General features: G+C 35.0%; 1 protein-coding gene across 1 annotated transcript; it reads left to right on the forward strand.

Annotated features, from left to right (window-relative positions):
* The first annotated feature begins 7,121 nt into the window (after positions 1-7,121).
* On the forward strand, positions 7,122-7,751 carry LOC115209202. Its single transcript, XM_029777453.1, has one exon. It carries the CDS (start codon positions 7,122-7,124, stop codon positions 7,749-7,751), a length of 630 nt encoding a protein of 209 aa, XP_029633313.1.
* The last annotated feature ends 3,212 nt before the right edge of the window (positions 7,752-10,963 follow it).

The following is a 10,963-nucleotide window of genomic DNA, read 5'->3' on the forward strand; positions in this document are numbered from 1 at the left end:
AAATAATATCCTGCTATCATTTTAGACTATACTGTACTTGTTATATACAGATCTATTTTATCATACACGCATTTCAAAAATATCCATTTTAGTGATAAGTGAAACTGCAGTGGAAGCGGTACTCTCGACTCAACACCTATAAATATTAAATTGACTCCTGCAGGATTTGAACTCCGACACTAAACATAACGCATAATTTTGCTTCATACTATAATGGTTCGGCCAATCCACAACCCAAGATTTTCACAAAATCTGCGAGTAGATATAGTTTTGCGTATATGCTTTTGGTTTCATATTATCCAAAGTGTATATTCCTGTTAACATTAGCATTGTTTTATTGATTAATGTTTCAATTAAGAATCTACATTTTATGGGAACGGAGCCAACATTGTCATTTTGTCCAAATTTGCTCAATCTTAAATATATACATCCATTACGATGTTACTGTTGACATATCGAAGATATATATATATGTATATATGTATATATATATTCGATATTTCAGCGGTAACATCGTAATAACTGTTTATATGTATATATATGTACATATATATATACATATAAATCTATATATATATATACATATGCATCAATACATATACATCTATGCATATATATATATGTATATATATATATATATATATATATATATATATATATATATATATATATATATTATATATATATATATAAGTTAATCCAAACAAGAAAGCACAAAAAGACACAACAACGCGAGGAATTGGAACAAATATAATATTATTGGACGCTCAGGGAAGAAGGAAAGAAGGAGGGTTTAACGTTTCGAACGGAGCTCTTCGTCATATATATATATATATATGTATGTCTTTTTACTGTTAATATTTTGTACTGTCTTTACTGTCCTGTTTTTGTTACTATTTTTAACCGTCCGCAAACAATCTCAAATTTTATTTAGTTTGCCTTTTGCGGGGAGGAATGTTTCAACGAGGTCGTGTCTCGCCTTTACTTTTAAAACGCAGAGAAGATGAAACAGAGGCGACTGAAGAAGGGGAATTTTCCTTGTGTTGTATGTCCTGTACCCATATATGCTTGTATATATATATACATGTAGGTGTAGGTACGTACATATATGTATGTATATATGCATATGTTTTATTTATTAATTTGTTATTATATGACGGAACGTACGCATCCATTCTAAGTAAGTTTTTTCTTTATATATATATATACACATATATATATATATATAATATATATATATATATATATATATATATATATATAATATATAATATATATATATACATATATATAAATACATACATATATATATATATTATATATATATATATATATTATATATATATATATATATATATATATATAGATATATATATATATATATGTATATATACATATATATGAAATAACTGAACTTTTCTAACCCCACAACAATTTAGGCTAAATTTCGTTAGTCAATTAATAAAATATGATTCTACACTTTGCCTGAGTGACGCAGGTAAAAATTTGTTCGTCGCAACATATCCTTATCCCATATTTTCTATCTGTGTGTAACATTTGAAGAAAATCAGTTGTAAAGTTTAAAAGTTATGACAGAAAATAATATAAGAATTTGCATTGCGATGTCCTATTGATTTTAGATAAATCGATGCTGATTAGAAATTATCGACTTTTTGAAATTCCAAGTCCGTAAGCGACCGCATGGGCAAAGTCCCACATCCGTGTCAAGTTTCATCAAGATCAGTTGCGTAGTCTCGGAGTAGGTAAAGTAACAAATTCACAAATTCAGACACATACACAGCCACAAACCGAAATTGCCGTTTATATGTATGTATGTATGTATGTATGTATGTATGTATGTATGTATGTATGTATGTATGTCTGTATGTATGTAACGTCTTATTAGGGTAAATGTCCAGACATAAACGCGAATGTTTTGGCGTTCCATAAGAGAATGTTAGCGGCGGTGGGTGGGTAAAGAGAAAGAAAATTAAACAAATACAAAGAGAGATAGAGAGAGAGTGCAGGAGGAAAGCAATGATAGTTATAAAGGATAAAACCATGTATATAAGAATATGGTGTGCAAAAATGAGAAGATTGCATTTTACACCGTTTATTCCTTTGGAATAAAACCAATGTTGTCTTCAAAACATATGTCGAAAGTAAAAGAATTTTAATAACAACTTCATTCAACTCCATTTATTTACTTATACTACACAAATTACTACACATTAACCCGGAGTTTCTACCTTTGAATAGATCGCTTCATCCGTGTTACGTGAGTGAATTTTGCTACCCTGGTAACTGTTTATTGAATTTTCCATGTTAACGGTAAACAAAGGATAATTCATTCATCCATTTAAATATATATATAATAGAAAAATACAATATAGTGTTATGGCTAGGGTTATAATAAATTATGGCATGCCATATCAGGGCCAGCGCTCCACTTGTGGACTCTGCCTAGAAGAAGTCCTCAAACTTTTAACCCATAACTCACCACAATTGCTTAACAAAGACAACTAAGCCTTCACAACGTGTATACGCAAATCCTCTCCATTTTAAAATTCTTCCATAAACCCAAATGTAACTTCACCCCAACGCATAGCAATCATCTACATACCTCCATGATCATTAATACATACCCCCCCCCCTTGTATATCTCTTCTATCAACCTTAACTTAGCTCTTTATAAGCAAGGTGTCACTTCTTTAACTTATTTTAAAACCTTAACCCATAAAAATCCACTGATATTTTGCTCTAACTCTTATCCCTAAATAATTTCCCATTCAACTGGTTTCTCCATTCGCAACTACCTACACACCGATACAAACATACCGAAAGATATTTCTACAGCCACTGACCTTAGCCATAAAACGGACACAAGCCCGACAGACTAGAAGAATACCACTGGCACCTACTATTCTCTTTCAATCCCTTTCATTTTACATTTTGTTTATTTTTACGTTATCTTCCTTTAGCTCCTCTGTCCTTATTTACCCATATTTATTTATTTATTTATTTATTTACCTTCTTGGTTATTTTTGCACACCATATCTTTATATATAAAAGTAAGGTTGTGTGTCTGTCTACTCCGATTTAGATTCCGAACTACTCCCACATTTTGCAGTGCAGTTTAACCAAAACCGGGTATCTTATAGTCGTGATTCATATCGAGCCCTTCTGAGTATTAGCGCGCATCTACAATGAGTCTACGATTTTAAAAATAATTTACCATCATTTTTTTCCATTTTAATGCATTTTTTTCGCTAAGGGAAGTAACTCTCTAAAAATGTCTACGATGAGTCAACGATTTTTTAAAAAATTTACCATCATATTTTTTCCATTTTTAATGCATTGTTTTGCTATTTTTTGGCTATAACTCTCTAAAAATACTTTATAGTTATTTCCCTTACAAACCCGAGCAACGCCGGGCGACACTGCTAGTCCTTATATACATGATTTTATCCTTTATAACTATCACTGCTTTCCACCTTCACTCTCTCTCTATCTCTCTTTGTATCTGTTTAATTTTCTTTCTCTTTACCCAGCCACCTTCGCTACCATTCTCTTACGGAACGCCAAAACATTTGCGTCTATTTCTGGATAATTAGGGCGTTACCCTACATGGATTTACACAGCATTACACATAAGGACTTATGAAATAACATCTACACAATCGGAAATTTGAACTGTGTAATGTTCTTCTTTATTCTTCTATTCTTATTCTTCATATGCTTATTCCTTTTTTCTCGAGGTCTATGTCATCGTTTCATTAATTTATATCCTTCTCGTTTTCACTATTTGTCTCAGATGATGGAATATTCCATACTTTGGGATATCTGAAAAACAGGTATGAGACTGAGTTTTTCCAATAATAATAACGTATATGACTTGAGATGTTTGTCTTACCTTAAAGTTTGTTGTCCTCTTTAGCAATTATACACACACATATATATATATATATATAATATATATATATATATATATATATATATATATATAATTTTAGAGACAGAACAACATTCAACTCAACCAACACTGAAAGGGTTTATACCCACCACTCCATTAAAAATTAAAAATTAAATCTTATAGTAACTGTATCTGTTCTGAATCCTGTATTTTCCGTTTATAAGACTACACGTGTTTCATGAAAGTACGTCGGTATTGATTAGATACGAGGTATCTATTTTTAATACTTACTCGGGTTGGCACACACCCAATCTTCAGATCTGGATTCCTCAACATTTTTCACTACCCCTATCTCTTACATATATATATATATATATATATATATTATATATATATAATATATATATATATCCATGATACTCTATATATGGATATCTATCTATCTATCTATGTATCTATCTCTCTCTCTCTCTCTCTCTCTCTCTCTCTCTCTCTCTCTATATATATATATATATATATATATATATATATATATATATATATATATATATATATACATATATACATATATATATAGATAGATAGATAGATAGATATAAACATATATATATATTGGAAAATAGATAGATATACTTATATATATACATATATATATATATGTATAGACAAATAAATACACAATGACAGAAACAGACAGGCAGGCAAACACACACACAAACGCACGCATATATAATGTATAATCCGCGCATGTATAATCCACTTGCACACACTCCACCCTGTTGTTACTTAACAAGTGCGAAGTTAATTCTGTTACTTAGTAAAGCAACGAGAAATTATCTTATCTTCAGTTTATATCCTCTATACATGTCCAAAGAATCATTTGACATTAAAATTTTAATGACTACTCCAACATATATTCTAATTTAATCATTTATATGTGGATGGCCTTTATTAATTACCTCAAACATACTCTGGTATTAACATGTGATACCATTTCCTAAATTTTGTGTTGTTATACACATAAACGCATCACGCACGCGCACATACTATTTATAATTAAGAAGACAGATTTGCAACACAACTGAGTTTCGTGCAGGTTTTGAGCAAGCACTTACTTCACCCTATCCTCGACTGGTACTTATTTCTCAGAGTTTGGAAATATGAAAGTGAACGTCAACTTTAGAAGAAGTTGAACTTAGCAATTTAAGAGAAGCAAAAATCAGAAACACGACCACAAGTACAGCAATAAATTTCTATAATATACTGCATTCTGCACGCAAAGGATTCTGCCAATGTACTAGCTTCTTTTGTATCGTCTTGGAGATTTCCTTTCATCCATATTTCATTTTTCGAGCATATATCTTCATATCGATTAAATATTGAATCTTCTCTAACATTGAACATATTCATTCCTTTCCACTGTAATAAAATAACTAGTCTTTCCAAAAGCACATTTATCATATGCTGCAGGGTTCAGCCCAGGTGTCAGCATTGCTGATATATAGCATTAATTCTTGCTTCTGTTTCATTATTTATCCCTCATGCTCCGGATGCGCCTGCCATACATTTTTCCGAAATCACACAGCATATTTCAACATGAGCTAAGTAAATAGTCGGAAAATTCTTTTGGAGCATTCTTGTAGAGAAATCTATTTAGTAGTGACGATCTTGTTCATTTCATACAGAATCGATTTACATAACGTCGCTCTGTATCTCTGAGCTTCCTAAGCTATTTCTATATTTGTTTCATTTGCTTTGTGTGATTACATCATGAATGCTGTCGTTTACGTTGCAATATTGAACTGTTTTCTCAGCATCCCCACATTAAAAACAAATGCAGGTGATATCTTGTGCAAACCAATTACAGGAGTTAAAAAGTGTTATCTGTTGGAAAAAGACAGCATGGAAATATTCCGTATTATGGGAAGAAACATGACTAATATCGAATAGCCTTACTGATACCGATATGATAGTAGATAAAATGCAGTAAATTCAATTAGATAGACTACATACTTTATACCAGAGTAATTGTGATCAGCTGCTCAAATGAGAAGAAAACAGCATCCTATTCATCACCTCCATAATCATGACCATCATCTTTATCATTAGCAGCAACAAAGGTAACATGATGACCACCAACACAATGAACATCACAGTGAATAAAACCAACACTATTATCAATACCACCACAACAACCAAAAGCATTTTCCTCCTCATCGTCATCTTCAGCAGCAGCAGCAGGAGCAGAAGCAATTGAATACGGAGCAGCTGTAGCAGTAGCAGCATTTTATTCCTGGCCTTTATCTCTGGTATAATGGTAGAATATCGTTGAATGACGAAGTGTCTTGTGGTATTTCTCACGCCCTTCTAATATATGGCTTCAAATCGTTCCAAGGTCAAATTTACTTCTCATCCATTTGCGGCTGATAAAATATAGTACCAGTCAAATGTTGTGGTCGATATAATCGTCTAGCCTCCAACGTTTAAATGGCGGTACTTCTGCAAAGAGTTGCAACAATTAGCCGGCAGTGTGCTTGCAGAATCTTTAGCATTTCGATACGAAGCAAAGCTACATGTCAACCGACTCTTTGCCTTCTCAGTTCGATTTCCGATGAGATCGACATCGCCTTTCATTCTTTCGGATGAAGTAATGATTAAGCACTGGGGTCGATATAATCGATTAGCCCTCTCCCCACATAGTTCAGGTTTTTGTCTATAGTATTAGTTATTATTATTATTATTATTATTATTATTATTGGTGTTGGTGTTGTTGTTGATGTTGTTGTTGTTGATGTAGTTTTCCTTGTCAGAGTGCTCAGTTTTGCTTGCTCTTGTAGATTCTGTGAGAGCGGACAGCAACCTGCTGTCAGAGGTCTCACAGTGGCAACTCCGCGTATAGCTGCTACTCTGCTCCCTGGTGGTAGGACTGCACACTCTACGTTTAAGCTTCACCTTAACTTCGCAAGTTCACCAATGTCTGTTTGCAGTATTTCAAGGACGCCGGACAACGGACAATTGCTCGCACAATGCCGCCAAATTGTTTGGGATGAATGCACAATGGCTCACAAAGGTGCCCTTGAGGCATTAGATAGAACTTTGCGAGACGTAAAGGAAAGCCACGAACCGATCGGGGTGTCACTCTCTTGCTATCTGGGGACTTTAGACAAACCTTGCCAGTGATTCCGAAAGGCACAAGGGCGAATGATGTAATGGCGTATCTTAAGTCTTCACATCTATGGGGTTATGTTGATAATATAAAGTTAGAATCCAGCACGAGAGCGCGCCTCCATGAGGACCCATTGTCAGAAGATTTTGCGAGGGACATTCTGCTTCTTGGCAATGGTGAAGTTCCACAGGACGGAAATGAAGATGTTGACATAAGTAACATAAGTAACATAAGTAGTATCCATATTCTTCAGGACCAGGGCTCCCCAGACCTAGAAGTCCACAACAGAGATCTTGATCTGCTTTGCCAAAGAGCCATTTTCGCTCCTAAAAACGTTGCGGTCGGTGCAATCAACAACAACCTCTTACTGCTTTTGCCTGAGGATGAGACAGTCTATAAGTCTATAGACAGCATTCCCAATCTAGATGAGGTAGTTGATTATCCCACTGAATTTTTGAGTTCCTTGGAGCCTTCAGGTGTACCTCTACATATTCTTACTCTTAAAGTAGGTAGCTCTGTTATGCTGATAAGGAATATACATCCACTGACGTTGTACAACGGTACACGCCTTGTTATCACCAAATTAATTCCCAGTGTCATTGTAACAACGATTATGACCGTCTGTAGTAAATGTCAAGACGAACTAATACCGCGAATTCCCCACGTGCCTTAGGCTGCTGACTTACAGTTCACATTCCGCAGAGTGCAATTTCCGATTAGACTCAGTTACGCCACGTCCATTAATAAGTCCCAGGAGCAGTCGCTGTCTGTTGCTGGACTTTACTTCGCCGAACCATGCTTTTCACACGGCCAATTGTACGTTGGCTGTTCCATATTGGATTATAGGAACTGTTTGCATGCCATCATTCTCCAGAGGAAAGCTAAAAATGTTGTTTATAAGGAAGTGTTTAGACTTGCCATACTGGCGCCATATTTCAGTCATACGTTGATGCTGTTATAATATTCGTTGCCTTAAATTTTCGCTTGATTGTTGTCGTAATATTACACGTGCAGTTTCCCTAAAGAGTTACTTAGGTGTTAGTCTTGCCAGAAAGCGTGAAAGGTGCTTAAGTGGGGTGGGTGCTAATCGCTTTATTATTTGCTAAGCCTTTTCGAACTAAGGCATCCGGGCAACGCCGGGTACGCCTGCTAGTTTGCAATATCATCAGTTTGTTTCAGGAATTAGCCGTGTAATTACTACTGTTTTCAACTGCTTGTTCGGTTGCTTTTGCATATATCTGGCAATCAATAGTGATCTTTCTTACTGACACAGCAAATATTTTCAAAGCAAATATCACATTGCTAACAGAACTCTGACTCCTTTCTTTCTTGGTATATAAATCATGTACTGTGGTGCGCATTGTGAATTCTAAACAGGTTTTTGGTTCTATTTTGTTTGTGGAGCCCTATAATTGTCTATTTTATAAAAAGTGCAGACTGGCTTAATATTGGGATGACTCGTGTATTTATTACTTTTGATAATTTTTCCTCCATTAAATTTTCCTTCAATCACCTTTCTAATTCTTCCCTTGAAATCTTTGGGAATTTTCTCTCTCATTTCGCCTTCATCTACTCTATTTTCTGTATATCTACAGTCACGTACATTGTTCAGTATTTCGCAGCGATCTAATGGTATCATTTGGAATTTTTTATATCAGAATTTTGGGCATCCCTCTTAAGTAACATTTCGTAATTATTTACCTTAAATTGCATCCCAGTATCCTTGCTAAATGCTCTCATTGTTTAGATGAGAGAACCCAAGACATCTTCATCTTTGCATTTATAGTTTGTCGTTACCCATTATTGTTGGTAGGTTACTTTCACTCGGAATTTGACAAACTCATAGGTAACCCTGTAATTTCTCGACGTGTTTTTAAGATGGATTATCGCAATAACGAAAATTAACGGAGAAATCGACTCTACTTGGAATATTGTTATGTGAATTGCCACGCTTTCGAGTGATTATTTTGTAACTGTAATTTCTATATCCTACGATGCAAATATTTCTTCGTAAAATTTATGCTTCACATTTCATGTATCCCGAATGATCTCAGGTACTCCAAAATCCAGACCTGTAGTACACTGTTATAAGTCTTCCTCCTAAAAGTACCCTATAGGTACCCCGTTTAATATCATTCTGTCAATGTTGATCAGATCAGCAGTTTTGGCAATAAATTATCATTGTTAGAAAGTTATATATATCATCTGCGATGAAGCCAGGGTAATCGTATGTACGTATTAGATATGTAATTGCTGGTTTCCTCTCCGTTTCTTTGATCTTTTGTGTCAGCATTGTCTTTTGTTTCGTAATTCATGGAGTTCTATTTTCTATACAGTCAATAAGAAACGGTGGAATATAACAACGTGTATCTGAGTTTATTCGATCCAGAAATATTGAGCAACGTCATTTCCATGGACTATCCAGTTCAGTATTTTCATAAGTATCACTGTTACTTACTCATCTGTGGAGGCGCAATGGCCCAGTGGTTAGGGCAGCGGACTCGCGGTCGTAGGATCGCGGTTTCGATTCCCAGACCGGGCGTTGTGAGTGTTTATTGAGCGAAAACACCTAAAGCTCCACGAGGCTCCGGCAGGGGATGGTGGTGATCCCTGCTGTACTCTTTCACCACAACTTTCTCTCACTCTTACTTCCTGTTTCTGTTGTACCTGTATTTCAAAGGGCCGGCCTTGTCACTCACTGTGTCACGCTGAATATCCCCGAGAACTACATTAAGGGTACACGTGTCTGTGGAGTGCTCAGCCACTTACACGTTAATTTCACGAGCAGGCTGTTCCGTTGATTCGGATCAACCGGAACCCTCGTCGTCGTAACCGACGGAGTGCTTCCTTAAAAAAAAAAACTTACTCATCTACAATATTTATCTATTCTTGTTCTATTTCTATTTTTATTTTCCCTTTGGTTGTTGAATTTTAATAACCAGTTGACATCCATCGTATATTTTACTTCTCTTCTCTAAATATCTACCAGATCCGACTTGCTGCAACATCATGTGGTTCATCATTTCCACAATTTTCATTTTCATTTTCATTTTCAGCCGTTTATAGAATTTCTTTTCATTGATTCTAAATAATCTTTCTGTTGGTATTGGTTTAGTCTTTATAGGTATTTAAATATTTTTATATCTTTTTTATTAATTATCTAAAATCATTTGTGCCTAATATTGTAACTTCATTGAAAGTCCTTCCTGTGTCGTAGCATCAATATATTTTTAATCATTGCATTTACCATTCCAAGACCTCCATTTATCGGTTGAAATCGATTCTCAAGGCTCTACTTCCATTCTGCAAACTTTTCTCTTGATTTCCTTGATTTTCAACCAAAAGATGTTCCTCAGTAACAGTCACTTCGTAATAGATGAGGTCACTTACAAGTTTAAATTTAAACAGAAATTTTTTAACAGCTCGGTGAGTTTCTTTATAACATTACGTAGATTTTCTTTATCGATTCTTTTTGAAGCAGGTGCTATCTTTCCTTCGTTTGTTTTGTCTCATTTAGATGTTAACTCTGCAGTTAGAACTCGTTAGTTTTGATCCCACAGAACTGCAATCCCTATCGGAATAATATAATGCAATGACATGATTCCAAAGAAATTATAACATACAAGAAAAAATGTACCATCAACAACTTGCATAACTTGTATGTTCTCCTCATGTGCCTCCCTGCATCATAACGCAGCTCACATGTGAAACAGTTATTACCACCACCACCACCACCACCAACAACAACAACAACAACACTACCACCACCACCACCACCACCACCAACACCACCACCACCGCCGCCACCGCCGCCGCCACCACCACCACCACCACCACCACCAAAGTATTAGAAAATAATATTAAACTAACATAGAAACGCAAACT

The sequence above is a fragment of the Octopus sinensis genome, linkage group LG3, assembly GCF_006345805.1.
Source record: "Octopus sinensis linkage group LG3, ASM634580v1, whole genome shotgun sequence".
Lineage (NCBI taxonomy): Eukaryota > Metazoa > Mollusca > Cephalopoda > Octopoda > Octopodidae > Octopus > Octopus sinensis.

What these genes read in the sequence shown, in the direction of transcription:
- LOC115209202 (XM_029777453.1), top strand. Translation starts at nt 7,122, where the DNA reads ATGGCGTATCTTAAGTCTTCACATCTATGGGGTTATGTTGATAATATA.